This window comes from Tripterygium wilfordii, chromosome 1 (genome assembly GCF_013401445.1).
Source record: "Tripterygium wilfordii isolate XIE 37 chromosome 1, ASM1340144v1, whole genome shotgun sequence".
Classification (NCBI taxonomy): Eukaryota; Viridiplantae; Streptophyta; class Magnoliopsida; order Celastrales; family Celastraceae; genus Tripterygium; species Tripterygium wilfordii.
The window spans coordinates 8,686,476-8,704,148 of record NC_052232.1 but is presented as its reverse complement, the minus strand read 5'-3'; the positions used below and the strand labels follow the sequence as shown (position 1 = coordinate 8,704,148).

Genomic DNA, 17,673 nt, shown 5'->3' with positions numbered 1-17,673 from the left:
GCATTAAAATAATCATTGATTAAAAATACAAGCCCATTTTACATTCAACACTCCATATTAAATGGGGATCTTTTGGAGGTCACTTTTTGGGGGTCTGAAACATTATTCTTCTTGCCATATCAATAGAAAATTATTGTATCTTTTTTTTGGGTGTATTACAAAATTAATAGGCAGCTGGCCAAAAGAATTACATTTTTATCATTTTTAGAAGTTATTAGTTGACCATTGTTCATTACGAGAGAAAATTTATTGTCATTCAAAGTATTTTTGTCATTGTTTTTAAATTCGTACATTGTTTCCATCCAAGAGAATAATTTGGACAAAATTTCTGTTGTGAAATTACATTCATGATATTCTTTGGCAAAAATATCATATGACAATAAAAAAATTAAAATTGAAATTGAAAAAGTGCAACAACCATGTCAACAGAAGAATATATGTGGAAATGTTAAAAGTTGGAGAAAAAATAACGAGTATTATCAAAAGACAATCAAGAAAAAATTCGTTATATAAAGAATTTATGTAAAATTACAATCATACATTGACATTGACAATTTTCTTTCATCAAGAGATTTAAACAAAACCCAAGAGATTTATCACGAAATTATCCCATTTACTATCTCTTAGTATTAAGGGATAAATATGTGGTTTTCATTTTTGTTATGGTTTATTACAATCATTACATTTCAAGTATGTAAAATTGGTGCGCGTTCGAAAATTCTTCATCAATCGTAATCGTAACATGAACCAAACGGAGTCTTGCGTATTTAAGGGTTCGCATTTTGTCAAACCTTGTGGGGCCCACTGCTCCATGCACGAGTTCTCGATCGGACGGATCGCATTCCATCTGCCTTAAACGGAAATCGCAATTCCAAAATGCGGTTCCCTCTCATCCAACGGCCTAAAAACTAAAAAGACCCACGTTTGGCTTTTCAAGTCTGGAAACGGCACGTATTACTGTGTATACCCACTCAAGTTCAGCTTTTACTCTCTGCTTCGTTCTATTCTCTCTCTCTCTCTGGATTTTCTCACTCTAGATCTTCAGCGCAAATCTAGGAAACCTACCAGATCTTCATCCTCCAATCTTTATCTTTGTCTGTTTTGGTATCTACACAAGTAAGAAGCGTGTTCTGATTTATGCCCATTAATATGTTAATTTGCAGATTAAACTTTACTTTTTTGTTGTTTTGTTCAGCGAATCAGTTAAGGTTCTCTTTTGGTATCTCAAGATCTTGTCTTTTCCTCTACCGATTGTTGTTTGTTTAGTTATTCGTGTGTATCTCTAATGATTGTGATTTCTGATGTGCCTGGGAGGGTTTGATGATCTGTTTTAAGCTTTGCACGTTTTTTGTTTTCTCATTTAGCCGATAAATTAGAAGGAGATGATAATGAATAATGATTCTGGGTTTTTGTACTTGAATTAGGTTCAGATTACTTTAGATGAGGAACTTGTATTAATTACTCTTTAAACAACGTTCATTTTGAATAATATTTTGTTTATGTTGTAGATACGAATTTCAGTTTCATTGATTGTCTTTGTGCTGTGATTTCTTTGCTGCAATTTTTTTTTGAATATAGGAATGTGTAATGTTTATGTTGATGTTCTAGTTTGGGCCTTTTTTCTTTTATAGGTGGTTGGCGTTGCTAGAAAGGTTCAACAATGCCGTGGTCATCTTCTTTTGTGACTTACATCAGCAAATTTGTTCGCTTGGTGGTGTTCTTTCGTGTGATACTGTAATTTGAATTTCCCATTTTCTGGGTGAGATATTATCTTCTCATGTTTCTGATTAATTTTATTTCATAATTTTTATTCGCATCGTCAATTTATTCTGCATTGAATTATATGCATGGATGTGAAAGTTAATGTTTTCAGCAACCGAATAGGTATAACTACTGAAGTTCAATGGATTATACTCGACTCAGTTTCTTGTCTACGCTCTGTGTTGTTTGTGTGGGAACTTAGAATGAAGTGAAATTAGAACTTAGAAGCTTGTATCTACATTGTTATTACCCTTTTGGTGGTGGAATTAATGGTTTGAATCTAAGGATCTTATTACTCTGGTATCAAGTGAAATTGAAGTTCATCTTTAGCCGTTGGATTTGTTGGATCTTGGATACATTGTCAACGCTGCTATGAGCCTATGACCAAGTGGTTGTATGTTCTTCCTTGTGGAACCTTCATTAGTATCAGTATTATTCCTACGTGGAGATTCTGGGTAATTCCTATGTGGGGATTCTGGGCCTAGGATTAGATTTTAGTATTGCGTTCATATAGTTTGCATATAATGTGGAATGTTGGTTATTAAAACTCTAAGCCCTTTCATTTGCATAATTTTTGCAGAGTCAATAAAACTTTGATATCTTCTTGTGCTTTTGTTTCAGTATTGATCTAACAAAAGTTCTCTTCCTCTGCCTTAGGTGAGGTTCTGGTCCTTTATAAAGGAATTGTTCATTGTGTTTCTAATTCTTGAGTCGTTTAGGAGAGAGAATGTACTTTGCTTTAACTCGAAAGAGATATCAAGCAGTGAAGGAAGCTGGAAAAATTAAAATGAGTGTTGGGATTATTGCGTACTACCAAATGATTCAAGTTTGTCAGGTACATGTTTGAACTCATGTTTGAATTCACAATGTTTTTGCATGTCTCTTCTCTCTCTCTCTTTTTTTTTTAAAATGGCATTCTCCATTTTTGTTGTCAACTCTTTTTGTCTGTTGATTTTAGTTGCTCATCTTAGTTTACATAGTGCAATCGTGTAATGGTTCTTCGCTAATTAGTATTTACAATCATCTTTACCCATTCTATTCATATACTTGGTGTTGTCCTTAATTGCGCTGATGATTAAGTTATGGGATGTCCATACATTCATGTTATCTAATCATGATAATATATATTTACTGATGTTGAGCAGTTATTATATGAGAGATCAGCTACAGCTTAAAAATTAGTGCATTTGTGTTGGAGCAAGGTGGCAAGATAATAATTGAACTTGCTTGCTCTTGCTTGTACTTTGTGGTTTATTTAGTTAGTTTTAGGTAGTACAAGTTGCATTCAAAACTTTTAGGTAGTACAAGTGGAAAATTGACCGTGGACAGTCATATTTTAAAGCAATTACTGCTTTTATTATGCAATCGATCCCTTGTATGGATTTTCTCTTCTTGTAAGTTAAATTGTCTAAAATGTTTGAAAACAGTTTATTGTTTTTAGTTCTTTCTGGCAGTTGTTTAGACTTCTCATCAATTATAACAACTAACTGATCTTCCTTGAAACTTTGAAAATAATCTAAAACATTTTGTTATGATTTTAATAACATAATCTTTGTGGAAGTTGAAACAATTTGTTAAATCCTTTGTTCCATTGTCAGGTGTTACCGTATTCACATGCGAACAATTTATCTTGAATCTAATGACGCTATTTATAAGCTTCTGTCTTATCTTGTTCATTATTCACTAATCCCTGATTCCATTGATTTAGCTATTTTCATGTAATGACACATTTAGCACTACATTTAACTTGTTAATAGTTTAATGTGATGTTAGTGTATTTTTCATCGCTTTTTCAGGCAGAATACTTCCGTCAATTGCTTAAGCCTGTTACGTAGTTTAACTTTACAAAGCCCTGGGTCATTGGGATTTGGAAAAAAGCTGGTTCCCTGGTTATGTTCGTATGTATGTCGGCTTTGACCAAATGAAGGTATATGCGGTGCTGACTGTTGATTTGGAATGAGCGGCTCTGTGTTCACTTGGATGGCTATACCTGGATCTATTATATAGTTTTCTCGTAGTTTTAGGAATCTTCACTGGATTGAAAGTTGAATAGTAGCCAACTTAAAAACCAACACTCTTATCATTGCAAACTTTTTGATTAAGCAGAGACTCTGATGTATAGCAATCAGCAATTTTACCACAAAAAGGCAGCATCTCCCCCTGCAAAAAATAGATATGTGGATATTCCTGTTGCCTCTGCCTATGGTGCTGTTTTGCCACCTCCACCAAAGCTATCAATCCCCTTTCACGGCATTGAATTTCAAACCTCTGAGGTTTGTCCTAGGAACTTCATCATCTGTGATCAGACTGAACACAGAAGTCAGATTATGTTCCACCCTGCGAATGCCCACAAATTTGGTGGTCCTGGTTTAGAGGTTCATGCAACTTATGTCCAGGAGAATTTTGAGAAAGAATATGTGAATAATACGAAAAGAATGACATCTTCTCTAGTAGAAGATTCAGCAGATATTGATGTGTTACTGAGTTTGGAAGAGGGAGAACATGAGGACTCCGATACAGAAGAGGTCAGCACGGCGAGGACTGATGGTAATCATGAAATTGACTCCCCTGAATTTTGCTCTACTTATGGTTCAAGACCCTGGAGAAACGATTCATCTTCTTCTGTTCAGAAGTCTTCTGACAGCAATAGTAGCAGTCAGAGTGAAAGGAAACGACAGAAATTGTACCTGGTGGTGACCAAATGAATACTGTTACTGTTCTAGATGAAGCTGTCAGGTACCTCAAGTCTCTAAAGGTCGAGGTGCAGAAACTTGAAGTTGGAAGCTTCAACAATTAAACTCCATTTTATGCCATGATAATCAAAATATAAAACGTGGCTTACTGTGACCGAAAACTACTTCTCCCCTCGCCATTCTCTGCAGCACACACTCTTGCTTTCTCTGCAGGTTTGCATTAGCAGGGCACTAATAGCAAGTTTTTTGGGACTCATGGCCTCTTTGGAAATCCAACTGTACTGGTATTACTGGGGATGATCTTTCCTATCGTCTTTGAGGGTTCAGTTTCGAAATTTCCTCCTAATATGTCTTGCAGAATTCCTTAGCAGTGGGGAGACTCTGGGGTAGCAGTGGGTCTGAGGTTGATCATTGAACTCTGTTACATAGTTGGCTGTTATTTTTCTGGCTCGTTGTTATGCTTTAAATAATTGGCATCTTACTAATGCCCAGACGCGATAAACAAATGGTTTCTGAATGTACTCAGGATGTTGTATTTTTTTTTGGGTCTGCACTTTTCTGTCTTAAAAGTGTTAATTTAGTTACTGTCTCTGTCTTATATTTAGGCTTGGTTACTCTGTCTTGCATTAAGATATGCTTTTAGCCGTTTAGGCTTTAGCAAGCTCTTGCCGTAGTGTTTTTTTTTTTTCCTTTTTCTTTCATGCCTCTCCCTCTCCATTGTCATGCATGCATGGTCCTTTTTTTTCCATCCCTCTGGGTTCCAATCGGAAGTGGCGTCTGTGCGAGTGGAGCACCTATGTTCTGCATATGGTGTATGGTCCTGGATTCAGATACCCAATACTTCTTTTAAACATGTCTACTACCTTATGTGAGGACGACTTGTCCACATCTCTATCACCACTACAGTGTCTTATGCTTCATTCATTGGGATAAAATTGAGGCGAGTACAAGATCTGGGATTAGACTTGCGACTTGAGATTTTAAGTCTTGACATATACAAAGTAATCACAAGTGTAAAATCTTAATAGTCGAAGGAGGCGTTTGTTTGGCAATAGAAAGTTAAAAACATCAGAGCCCCTTTAAGTAACCCTTTGTGTTCCGCTTTACAAGTCGACCATACTACTAGCGCTGTCCTCTTCCAGGTTCCATCCTCGAACCAAATTCTAGAGAATGGGAGTGAGCAGACTGAGGGAGTTTATCACCAAAAACAAGGAAGTATTCAATCAAGCATCCTTTGTGGCCCAATTAATCTGCATCCTCCATCTCAACAAGACCCACATCAGCACTGTCGTTCTCGTAAGTACTTCAAACCCTCAAGAATCCCCGTGAGTTTTATTATTATTTTTGGGTGGAATTTGACAACTGGGTGCTTTCCAGTCCCATGGCCCCAGCATGCTTCCGACCCTGAACATCACCCCTGACCTTCTCCTGGCAGAGCGGCTCTCACCCCGGCTCGGCAAGGTGGGAACTGGAGACATTGTTATTGTACGGTCGCCTGTGGCTCCCAGGAAGGTTGTGACAAAACGTGTGATTGGTGTGGAGGGTGACAGTGTGACCTATGTGGTAGACCCTAATACCAGCGATAGATGCGAGACCATTGTGGTACGTTTGATAATTCGCCTAATGGGTTTTAGAGATTTTTGTTGAATCATGGGTCTGTGCTTGATTGATTGATCTCGAAGAATCTCTTATAAAAATTCATTCTGGTATTTGGGTTTTAGAGAGTTTGTATTTGTTTCTGAACAGCTTATGCTCAATAGGATTTCAAGGGGTTTGTGTTTTCATTTTCATGAGCTTAATATACACGGTGTAGTAATGCTAATTTCACCTGTAATCTAGGTTCCGAAGGGGCATATCTGGGTACAGGGAGATAACATCTATGCTTCCACTGATTCCAGGCGTTTTGGTCCAGTTCCTTATGGCCTTCTTGAAGGCAGAGTCTTTTTTAGGGTGAGCCTAACTTTCCTCAAGTTCATTTTCTATGAATTTTCGCATGTGTTAGATCTTTCCAAATAGGGCAAGTTATTTGTAACAATCCATTAAAGTCATACAAATATTCTTTCTGCTCATTTAGCAGACTCGTCAAGAATCTGTCAATTGAATCATTTGTGCTACATGGTCCTAGTTGCAAATTATATTATTGTTTTGGTGATTTGTGAAAGAACAAACTTGCCTTGGGTTACAACTGTATCAATTCTATGGTTTAAACCTTGTAAGGAATCTGTTTGGTTTGTCCTTCTTATTATTGTTGGCCTATGGCTGTGATGCTTTGGAGTATATATATTAGTGAAAAAAAATTCTGAAAAGTGAAAATACAGAAGAAAAAAGTGAACTGTCTTGTAAGTTGCAATATATTTTCCTTTTCTCTATAATGTTGTTTTCTTATTTGGGGTTTAGATGTTGCATGCATTTTCCTCTCTTTATCTTTATTTGTCCTTTTGTTTCCAAGTTGCATGATTGGAATGCATACGAAGCTCAGTTACGTGTGTCTCCCACTGAATTTCACTGCTTCTGTATATATGTTGTGCCCTATAAGTTTCTTTGTTATTATTTTATTACAATGATTGAAATTGGTATTTGGTATATTTAACCGTCACTTCGATTGTGTATTTTTGTGTGTACATCTTTATTTGCTTTATTTTCTAAAATTGTGTTCTTATGATCTCTTGAATCACTCACATTCTGTTTCCAGATATGGCCACCTAAAGACTTTGGACCTTTGGAGAGAAAGTTACACAAGTGATTCAATCTTGAATGGTACACTTTTCTTAGCCATGTCCTCACCTTTTATATTATTAATTATTATTATTTCCTACAAATTTTACTACCCACTTTTATGCTATAAATTCTGAAAGCTTCTGCTGATGTTGTATTGAAAAAACTTGGTTTGTGGAACTTTTATTTACTTCAATGTACCTGCAAATGTATTTACTTCAACTTTTATTTTCTTCATGTTCACTTGGAGTTTTTCTTTGTGAAGAACATGTAAAAACTTCCCACTAGTTGCTTAAAAGTAATGTTCTTTTGGCTTTTTTTTGATAAGCTAAAAGTACTGTTCTAACTCCTCTTTTGTGGTGAAGTTGTATTTTGCAGATAAATTGCACCTATTCACTGTCGAATTGTAATGCCGTCAATCTGAACTCATTTGAAGGACAACCCTCTTGCGAGATGCTGGCTTGCAGATCAATAAACCAGTCATAAGTTTTTATTCGTTTTATACAAGTTGGTTTTTGTAACAACTGATAGTTTGAGTAGTAACTTGTGTTGGTTTCTCATTTCTGTGGCAAGAGAAGTAAATCTCGTATACTGGAATTCTGCTCTGAATGTCACAGCAACTGTGTTACTAGCCTTTACCAGACTTTAGTGAGACCATTTCTTGTGTAGACAAAAGGTTTCTATTGATCCGGCAGTGTTCTCCTCGGATGATATATACATCAAGTGCAATCTCTGAAGATTTTAAACGACAATCAAATAATCTATCAAGCCGTTGCTAGAAGAATTACAAGTAGAGACAGTATCCAAATTCCTTGAGAGAAATAAAACTGAGATTCAAACTACTGCCCTGATCGCGGGATCTGCAGGTGAACAGCACAGAATAATCGTTCAATTAAGATTGAAGACATCATCATTCAGTTTGACATGTAGGGAATCAATTTCAAGTCTGAATCAAAATTCCGTAGACAGAATTGTCAAGCAGTAATTTACACCAAAAAAAAATGATACAGACATCAATGGTTGACTGATAAAACACCATATCAGCTCCCTATATGTTAATATACAACTTCCTGCCCATTGACCTTCTACAGCTACTGCCAACAATTACACCCATACAACAAGGAGAGCTTTACTCATCCGACTCTGAATCTGAGACACCCTCCGCTCCTTCTTCATATTCACCATTTTCCTGCAATAAATACTTTTTTAAGACAAATTTCACTAAATACAACTGCACCATCTAACCATGCACAGATAGCATCATACATTTTTTTAAGAAAAAAAATTGTATTCAACAGAATACTATAAAACTTTACCTGTCTTTTGACATAATCTGCCATGGTTCTATCAAACTCTGCTCGCTTCTCTGTGGCTATATGGTAATATTGAACCTTTTCCTGTTACAGGCAGAAAAAGATTGATAGTTAGACTATATGCTCTAATGTGTTTCAAAGCTTACTTTCCATTCCATGTACCTCATTTGCAAGAAACCTTTTATGGAGGATGACACAGAAACTCCAAAATATATGCAACAAAGTATATCATAAGATGTGGTTCACTCCAATAATATTCATGTGGCATATATATGTTAATTAAAACCCAGTCAAATTAGCACAGAGGGTTCTGGACTTTAGGTTAAAAAACAGACATCTAACAAGGCTGAAATCAGTGGACATCTACCAAAGCAGACTGACATCAGGTCCCAGATTACCAGATGTCTGTGTGATACAACCAGATCACTTATCTTTATTTTACCGTCTTGTCAGTGACAAGAACACAATCAAGCAAGATTAATAAGGACCCAAGTAAACCATTTTCATTAAAAAATATTTGAAATGTCTAGTATATGGCACAGATAATGTCGTGGACAAACCTCATATGTCATTGTTTTCCACTTCTCTCCACATGCCTTGCCAATCTGGTTCAGAAAAGCACAAGATAAACCATCAAATTGAGAAAGTGATCGCAGAAGAAAATAGACAAGAGTTCTGAATTATATCATAAGCACATACATCACGCATAGACTTTACACCAGGATTTTGCTCTTGAAATTCCTTGCGAAAATCTTCCCTACAGCATCAAAGCATAATTCAGTTTAAAACCAAAGTAAAATATAAGGATAATAAAGGGCCAAATGGCTTATTTAAGGTAAAAGTAAACAACTCCCACACACAAGGCTCCCGTAGTTGGCTTATTTAAAATTTTAAAAATATCAGCCAACTTCTCATTTAAAGATCCAAAAGGCCTCACGCTTCATTTCAGGCAACAGTAAATTTCCACCATTAAACTTTATAAAAAGAGAGTAATTTCAATGTGAAACGATTGAATGAAAAGCCAAACAAATTAACACTACATCATGACAGAGTCAGAAGTGAGACGAATTTGGGGATGGAAGTTGCTGAGGCATAATTAATTTGGCGGTGTCTATACTGCACTTTTTCATTTTTCTTAACATTAAAGGATAGGGTAGACAAATGGCAATAAAACCTAGAGCCTTTTTGAGAAGCTGCACGCACTAAGCCACTTTAACACATTATGATGGGATAGTGCAACTTCTGGCCCCAAGTATTTTAAGTAGTTCCATTGACAGTGTTCTGGAGAGCCATCGTTTCCTTAGAACTCATATTTTGAAAGATAAAGAAGGGGTAAGGTCCAAATAACAAAATCTTTAACATGCAACATGATATTGCAGATTTTTCTTTTTTGTCACTCATAGTATATGATACAAGTTTCCCGTATCCCAACGAACTTTGCTAGGCACCAACTTATAGACACAATGTCAAACACACAAGAAACAAAAAAACTTGAGAACATTCATCACACATTAATACATTATGACCAACCTAACATAACCATTAAAAGCATTGGTTGGACACAAAAAAGCAAATGAAGTCCCTAATCCATTATGATATTTATTAAATAAGAAAGAATCGCAGGAAGGGTTCATGGCATGCCACAGAGATATTCAAAATTTCCCAAAAGATCACATCTTTATGCTCTGTTATGCATTGCATTCCAATATCTAATACAAACATAGAGTGCCAAGGATCGAAAAAGAAAGACTATTGTTATGGACAACATCATGAATCATGATATATAATCTTTATAATTCAACTCCTGGAATCCTAAAAATATGAATCAAACAAATGAAAATAGGTAGCTTACAAGAAATAGAAAAAAGCAGTAGGAGGTTTCTTAGGCTTTTTGGCCTCAAACTTGTCAATTTTCTTCTTCTGCGTGGTTTTGCGTTTCTTAGCTGTTTTGCGTCCCTCCTCTTCCTCACTCAGGCTTACCGACCACTTTTTTGCATTTGACCTCAACACCATTTTCCTTTAACCAAAGAAAAAATAAATATAAAGCAAAACGAACATTAAAACAAATTGAACATCAAACATGAATGTACAAAAAAACCCAATTCATGAACCTCCATATTTTCCCTAACATGTAACAAAAAATAATATGGCATTACACCAAACCATGCCTACAGCCACACTTCTCCACAGGACCACAGCAGAGGTGGCTTTTGCCTTCCCTTACTTCATCCACTTAATATAATTTCCTCTTCATGGGTGATCAATGCAGGGCAGAGAATTAGTGCAGAATCAACGAATAAAAAATGAACAAAACAAAGTAAAGATGATATCCGCGTATGGCCATGGATGTACATGGTTAAAAAGAGGAAAGAAGAAGTGATTACTGATTGCAGGACTCGTCGGCCGAGGTGGTGGTCTTGGCGGAGACAGAGGCGGAGGAGGCTAAAGAGGAGGGAAGTTTATTAGCTTTCGAAGCAGGTTCCTTCGCCATGAGGTGGTATTCTACGGTGCGAGCTCGGACTGAGAGTGCCGCTTGAGCAGTCGCGCTTTGTGTGTTTTCGGCCCTGGAGTCTAGCCGGAATGACAGAGACCGACAGTAACTTGGGCTTGGGCTTGAAAATAAAGCTTGGGTTGGGTCTTGGAAGCCTCAATAAGAGAGAACCGAAAGAAAGGGCGGGCCTGAGAAACCCAAAGCCCAAAACCCATACCTAGGCCTAATTTAGGTTTTAGATTCAAAAATTTGGTTGGGTGGTTCACCTGATAGACCGAATTCTGTGAGGAAACACATAACACTCCTTTCTAGCTTTCAAAAAATAATTGTCACTAATAGTGGGCCTTCCTGCTATCGTAGTTGGCGAATCTCTCTGACATCTAATCGTATGAATTTAAAAAGTCATGAGTTCGATTTCCATTAGAGTCAATATCTTTGAGGTTATGCATTGTATTTTGACCCAATTTACTTTATTATCATATGAAAAATTATGTGCGCGCAGATCTGACCATTCAAATTTGTTTTTATTGATTAAAATGGAGTCGGGAAGAGGCTGACAGACCATGGGCCTGTTTGGAAGTGCTGTCAACAGCTGTGAGGTACTGTGCGGTGCTATGAGTTATAAAACTGTGGTGCTATGAGGTGAGTTAGAACTCAAAATCCTGTTTGGCGCATCACTTTTAAAACTACGGTGCGGTTCTGTGAGGTGCGTTTGGCGTATCTAAATTACGGTTATATTAGATGACTAATAATATTAATGTAAAATCACTTAATATTTGCATTGTATATTAATCTAAAATAAAATAATTGACTTAATTTGATTAAGTAGGATAATTCAACATATATAATGTAAGCGTTTGAGAGTGCGGTGAGATGTGGTGAGGTAAACTGTGGTGCTGTGCGGTGCGGTGCAACTAAACGCAGTACGAACGCACTGCCAAACACCCACCATGAATCCCATGGGGATCCCACAAAAGTACTGAAATACACGTGGCAATTACAGAATAAAGTAGTTTTATTTTTTTATCACACGAATAAAATAGTATTTTAACTTTGCCTAAACCCGCACACTAGTCTTTTCAGCTGCCATGCCCACCTTTTGTTCACAACTTCCTCACACAAACTGACTGAAACCAAGCCATCCATCCATCGATAACATCGAAGAGAAAAGCCACCATGCAATCCCTTCAATCTACATCTCTTCGCGCATCTCCTCTCAATCCATTCCAGAAGAAGAGTGGCGGTGATCGAAGCAATGCCAAGATTCCCAAGAGAGTCTCCTTCATCAAGGCATCCTCAGCTCCCGTTTCTGCTCCCAAGCGCGAGAAGGACCCCAAGAAGCGCGTTGTCATAACGGGAATGGGCCTTGTCTCCGTTTTTGGCAACGAAGTTGATAAGTACTATGACAAATTGCTCGCCGGAGAGAGCGGGATCGGGCTCATAGACCGGTTCGATGCCTCTAAGTTCCCGACCCGGTTCGGGGGCCAGATCCGGGGCTTCAGTTCGGAGGGTTATATTGATGGGAAGAATGATAGGCGGCTTGACGACTGCTTGCGGTACTGCATTGTCGCTGGCAAGAAGGCGCTCGAAGATGCGGATCTTGGTGGAGACGATTTGTCCAAGGTTTTCCGATTACTTGGATTTCAATTTTGTGATGGTTTTTTGATTGATTTTGTGTTTTATGTTGTGCTTTATCTTGTGATTTGATGGGCTACTGGTTTAATATTTAGCTGAAATGCCAATGGCAGAAATGTCCAAAGGTTTTAGCTTTTGTTTTGCTTTAAATGGTCGATCTCAATGGCGTTTAGGCTACTGCCAGTGTTCCCCTCTCTTGGCTAATTTGGGACAAAAATGGTTTTGAATCGACTGTTCCAGTTTGTCGATGATTTCGATTTTTGCTTTTGATTCTATCTCCTTTTTTTCCCTTTATTTTTGTACAATTTTCACTCATTTACTTCTTGTTTTCAGATGAACTCATATGGGACATTACTGAAATAGGTCAAGTGCTCGTGGGCTATATTTAGTTAAAGTTGAGGAATTTGCACGAGGATCCATTGTTCCCTACTAACTCTAAAATTGAAAGTTTTTGCCAAATTTGTTCATTGATGCATAACCTTGTTAGAGGGAATCCTCTTTTCTTGACGTCTTTGAATTGCTGCCATGATGCGCTCTTCTGGATTTATGTAGAGTAAACTTTTGGTACAAGAGGTGGTGTGGTGGAAGTTATTAGTACTATGTTCATCTTCTAGTCCTTTTGTTTGAGTGCCAACATAAATGGTTGTGACAGCTGCTTGAATCCAGGTAGTTGATACTTGATAGATGCTCCTCAATCCCAGTTTATGTGAATATACCTACATTCTAAGGCACATCCCTTCTAAAATTAAATTGAGGTTTTACCTTAGAAGATTTTGTAGAGTTGCTGATTAGTGATTAGGCACAGAATATACACATATGCATTTAGTAGTGCCACTCTGCATGATGATTAGGTTTTGAAATAAAGAAGGGAAGAAAAATTACTTCAGGTTGCTCGTTAGAACCGGGGCTTTCTTTGTGAAACAACAGCCTTTCTGTTACTCAACTGATAGACTAGTTTGATGCAAACTGACCTTGGGCAACACTCGAAGAATACATATTATCTCAGTTACCAGCTCATGTTCACTGCCTTAGAGTGTAGCCCTCTGGAGTTTGTATTCAGTAAATCAGTATTTTTCATATCTAGAATCTCTTTCAAATTATTTCTGTACATGACTGAGGCACTAAAAATACTGATGTGATAATTTGTTGCAGATTGACAAGGAGCGAGCTGGTGTGCTCGTGGGAACGGGGATGGGTGGTCTTACAGTCTTTTCCGATGGTGTTCAGGCTCTAATAGAGAAAGGACCCAGGAAAATAACCCCTTTCTTCATTCCCTATGCTATAACAAACATGGGATCGGCATTGCTTGCAATTGAACTCGGTTTAATGGGACCTAATTATTCAATTTCAACTGCATGCGCTACTTCCAATTATTGTTTTTATGCTGCTGCCAATCATATTCGTCGAGGTGAGGCGGATTTGATGATTGCTGGCGGTACAGAAGCAGCCATCATACCCATTGGTTTGGGGGGTTTTGTAGCATGTAGAGCCTTGTCTCAGAGAAATGATGATCCACAAACTGCTTCAAGGCCATGGGACAAAGATCGAGATGGCTTTGTTATGGGGGAAGGAGCTGGAGTATTGGTATGTTTGTTTCCCTCCGTATGATAGTGTGGAATATATGCATCATAGCTACTTCTTTCTTTCCCTCTCTTTTTTTTTAGGTTTAGTTTCTCCTCGAATAATTTTTTTATCTGTGTTGGTCATGATCGGTGATAAGGACTAGAATTCTATATTGGTGATGTCATTAATATTCACCAGCCAGAATCTAAATTAGGTTTGGTGCCAATAATGTTCTTGGAGTTGCTTTTAGGTCCTCATGTATCAGCCTTGGATACCTGAGAAATATTGGGCTCTGGTGCCTAAATTGTGTTTACTTTGTATTTCTATTTGCTGCATGACTTTAACAAATCTTATGCGAACTTACGTTAGAACTAGGTAAAAGAGTTTTATGCTATATCTACTTGTCTTTGGTAAAAGGGTGAGCATTGGGAGATATCATTCGCTAGTTTGTAAGGTAGAAGGCATGGAGCCTTTTGTTATGATCCTGGTTGTAGCTCTCTGTTGGCTTTTTTATGTGTGCGTGCTTGTTGATCATTTTCGCCAAGGGTAGATTTAACTAAACTACAATTTAATTTACTGCAAAGACCATAATTTCATTTTCGCAAGAGCAACATAGGTGGACCATGAAGCTAGCTGGAGGGAATTAGAGAGTGTGTGGCCAGGGCTAGTGTGTCGATATATGCTCAGTAGGCTAGGTGCCCTTCCGTATTTTTCATATATTGTTTCAAAAATAAAAATACTTGCAGTTCTTGGTTTAAATACAGTTTTGAATGTGATAAGATGGCAAACAACATTTTTGGCTGGGTAGCCAACTTTGAATTTTTGTAAATGTGACAGGCTGTGTGTAAGAGTTTGATTGCAGATTGATTTTGTTATTATTATTTTCTTGACAGATTATGGAGAGTTTGGAGCATGCGATGAAACGAGGTGCACCAATTATTGCAGAGTACTTAGGGGGTGCTGTCAACTGCGATGCATATCACATGACTGATCCCAGAGCTGATGGACTTGGGGTGTCCTCTTGCATTGAGAGAAGCCTTGAAGATGCTGGTGTGTCACCTGAAGAGGTAACCTCCATGGTTTCTGCCAGTTAATTATGTTATTTTATGGTGTTTGCTTTACAAATTACTCCTAATTTTTATTAAAAATTTCTCTTCTTTGCATCTTCTCGTGGTCCAATCTGTTTCATTTCTCTGACACGGAGTTTGTTGTTCTTTCTTTCTGTGCATGTGCCTTCACAGAGATATGTGTAATATGTTTATATCAATACACTCATACACAAACCTAAGTACCCCCTCAAAATTAATTAATTTATAATTTTATCACGACAGTTTTCTTGCGATATTTTCTAAAGCAGTTAATAATTTTTTAAGCAGCAGTTATAGTGACGCAGAAATGGAGCATAACTATGACCGGAGAAGTGTAGGATCTAAGTCCCCATTACTGGCTAGACTAAAGTAAAAAACACTTCTAGTATGATTGGGAGTAACATTGAGGGGTTTTTCAGTACTGTTGTCCAGGAAGCAGGCAACACTTCGCAATCCGTCAATCATTAAGGAAGTTATTTTTATAAGGGATTTGGGGACTTTTTCTGTAGCATGGTATTTTTTGTGGTGTAAAAGTATATAATTTGTTTGTGTTATGTGATATTCCATACATGGCTTCTTGTTGTGGCAATCATGTTTCCTTCGATGATGAAAAATTGTAGAGTAGACATTCCGGAAATAGATGAACTGCATGATTCGGGAAGTGAAATTATGCAGGTATAGTATTGTTGTTAGATCATAGAAATAAAATGAGTTGGATGAATTTCTATTTGGATGGCTTACTAACTACAGTTCTTGTTTCTGCCAATTGAAGTTCTTTTCTTACTCTTTGCAAATAGATGAAGAATTATTTATAGTTTAAGTAGACAATATACCTTTCATTTGTTTGCTATGACCATAAGCTCTGCTACGCATAATTATTCTGACCACCTTTTTCTTGAAGTACATTTGCCTACAATATGGTTTGGAGTATTGTTACTTTCTTTCTCCATCATTAGTTTCTTTCTAACCCTATCTGTGCCATTGAAGAATATATATAGCTAATTAAACTAATCTATGATGCCATATTATTTGCAAATGGAACTACTCCATAATTTTACAGGTTAACTACATAAATGCACATGCAACTTCCACTCTTGCTGGTGACTTGGCTGAGATAAATGCTGTCAAAAAAGTATTCAAGAACACTTCAGGGATCAAAATTAATGCAACCAAAGTAATCTCTATCTCCCTATATTTTCTGTGTATGTAGGCTTTGTCAATCTTTGCCAAATTTGAGCTGGACAGATGGGGTGGTCTTGTTTTGCCATTGCTGATTGATATAATCTCTTGTTTCCTCTTTGTTGTCTCTGTTTTGTTTCAGTCGATGATAGGGCACTGCCTTGGAGCTTCTGGAGGTTTGGAAGCTATTGCCACTGTGAAAGCCATAACCACAGGATGGCTGCATCCTTCTATTAATCAATTTGTATGTGATACTCTTATAATTTGTCTTAGTGGTTGGTTAAAGAGATTATAAACACAGCTTCTAAAAGTAGCTATACTAAGTCACCAATTCTATTAGAATTGCGTTAGATCCCTGCAGTTCTTTGATATGTTTTGTTAATTGACTTATAATATTACATGAATGCAGAATCCAGAGCCTGCAGTTGACTTTGACACTGTCGCTAATCAAAAACAGCAGCATGAAGTGAATGTTGGTAAGATGGTTAAACTTTTAGATATTATTTATCTTTTTTAATTTTTATTCTTTTTTACTTAGTTGCTTAAGATATCGGAATCATTCACTCTAATTAATATGGTTTCAGCCATTTCAAATTCATTTGGATTTGGTGGACACAACTCTGTCGTGGCCTTTTCTGCATTCAAGCCATGATTACACAGTACGTCTGCTTCTTCCATTAAAGGTTGTATCAAGTCACTCGGCACTCGGTTGTTAACAGTCAACAAGTCCACTTCATCTTCTACCTCTTACTTGAGCTATTGAGGTTCTGTTAGTTCTATTTTAGCTTTGGCCGTGTAATACTTGCTATTTGAACTCTTAAGTTTAGGCAAGCCGTTGTTGTTTCTCTTCGCTGTCTTTTCAGTTGGAACTTTTGGATTATTAAGGTTATTGGAGCATTTGATTTTTGTCTAGTTAAATATTTAGCAGATACAGAATAGAAGGACCCTTTTCATTTCACCATTTTGCCTCTGGTTGCTGATTGAAATTTGGAGTGTATAATCATATGATGCCCATAAGTGGGACTTGAGGACCTGTGCTGATGTTGCTTTCGAAAATAATGTTGGACCGGCGTTTAAATCTCACTGAGAATATGTTATTGTAATAGATGGCATTTGTGATCGGCGCAATGCATTGTATTCTACCCTATACAAAACATTTGTCTCTCTTGATACAGAGGTAGATTATGCCCATTCAGAAGTCCCTGCATGATAATTGTTCTCAAGACTCCCTCAGA

The 17,673-nt window shown here is 37.2% G+C and overlaps 3 protein-coding genes and 1 pseudogene across 4 annotated transcripts; 3 read left to right on the top strand and 1 right to left on the bottom strand.

The window, feature by feature from the left end:
• Positions 1-956: 956 nt before the first annotated feature.
• On the top strand, positions 957-5,043 carry LOC119997773 (annotated as a pseudogene).
• Positions 5,044-5,315: 272 nt separating this feature from the next.
• Positions 5,316-7,884, top strand: LOC119997783 (mitochondrial inner membrane protease subunit 1-like). 2 transcript variants are annotated; one of them, XM_038844981.1, is made up of 5 exons: positions 5,316-5,750; positions 5,832-6,056; positions 6,294-6,404; positions 7,147-7,211; positions 7,548-7,884. In XM_038844981.1, exons 1-4 carry the CDS (start codon positions 5,625-5,627, stop codon positions 7,195-7,197), a joined length of 513 nt encoding a protein of 170 aa, XP_038700909.1. In that variant the 5' UTR covers positions 5,316-5,624; the 3' UTR covers positions 7,198-7,211; positions 7,548-7,884. The 2 variants fall into 2 exon arrangements, with proteins under 2 accessions (XP_038700909.1, XP_038700902.1); XM_038844974.1 differs by having other exon boundaries at positions 5,317-5,750; positions 7,535-7,884.
• A 219-nt stretch (positions 7,885-8,103) lies between these two features.
• Positions 8,104-12,119, bottom strand: LOC119996461 (high mobility group B protein 7-like). The gene is made up of 9 exons (XM_038843106.1): positions 12,070-12,119; positions 11,863-11,952; positions 11,240-11,353; positions 10,867-11,094; positions 10,335-10,499; positions 9,182-9,239; positions 9,043-9,087; positions 8,486-8,566; positions 8,104-8,358 (listed from the first exon to the last, which is right to left on the bottom strand). Exons 1-9 carry the CDS (start codon positions 12,117-12,119, stop codon positions 8,299-8,301), a joined length of 891 nt encoding a protein of 296 aa, XP_038699034.1. The 3' UTR covers positions 8,104-8,298.
• LOC120003563 (3-oxoacyl-[acyl-carrier-protein] synthase I, chloroplastic) lies at positions 12,047-17,396 on the top strand. Its single transcript, XM_038852582.1, has 7 exons — positions 12,047-12,596; positions 13,761-14,192; positions 15,065-15,238; positions 16,320-16,433; positions 16,581-16,682; positions 16,848-16,914; positions 17,023-17,396. Exons 1-7 carry the CDS (start codon positions 12,150-12,152, stop codon positions 17,088-17,090), a joined length of 1,404 nt encoding a protein of 467 aa, XP_038708510.1. The 5' UTR covers positions 12,047-12,149; the 3' UTR covers positions 17,091-17,396.
• The last annotated feature ends 277 nt before the right edge of the window (positions 17,397-17,673 follow it).

Coding starts and splice junctions, on each gene's coding strand:
- LOC120003563 (XM_038852582.1), top strand. CDS start 12,150: ATGCAATCCCTTCAATCTACATCTCTTCGCGCATCTCCTCTCAATCCA. Junction 14,193..15,064: donor GGGAAGGAGCTGGAGTATTG/GTATGTTTGTTT, acceptor TTTTCTTGACAG/ATTATGGAGAGTTTGGAGCA. Junction 15,239..16,319: donor CTGGTGTGTCACCTGAAGAG/GTAACCTCCATG, acceptor ATAATTTTACAG/GTTAACTACATAAATGCACA.
- LOC119997783 (XM_038844981.1), top strand. CDS start 5,625: ATGGGAGTGAGCAGACTGAGGGAGTTTATCACCAAAAACAAGGAAGTA. Junction 6,057..6,293: donor ATAGATGCGAGACCATTGTG/GTACGTTTGATA, acceptor CCTGTAATCTAG/GTTCCGAAGGGGCATATCTG. Junction 6,405..7,146: donor AAGGCAGAGTCTTTTTTAGG/GTGAGCCTAACT, acceptor TTCTGTTTCCAG/ATATGGCCACCTAAAGACTT.
- LOC119996461 (XM_038843106.1), bottom strand. CDS start 12,119: ATGGATGGCTTGGTTTCAGTCAGTTTGTGTGAGGAAGTTGTGAACAAA. Junction 9,240..10,334: donor ACTGCTTTTTTCTATTTCTT/GTAAGCTACCTA, acceptor TTGATGCTGTAG/GGAAGATTTTCGCAAGGAAT. Junction 8,359..8,485: donor CAGATTATGTCAAAAGACAG/GTAAAGTTTTAT, acceptor TATTTATTGCAG/GAAAATGGTGAATATGAAGA.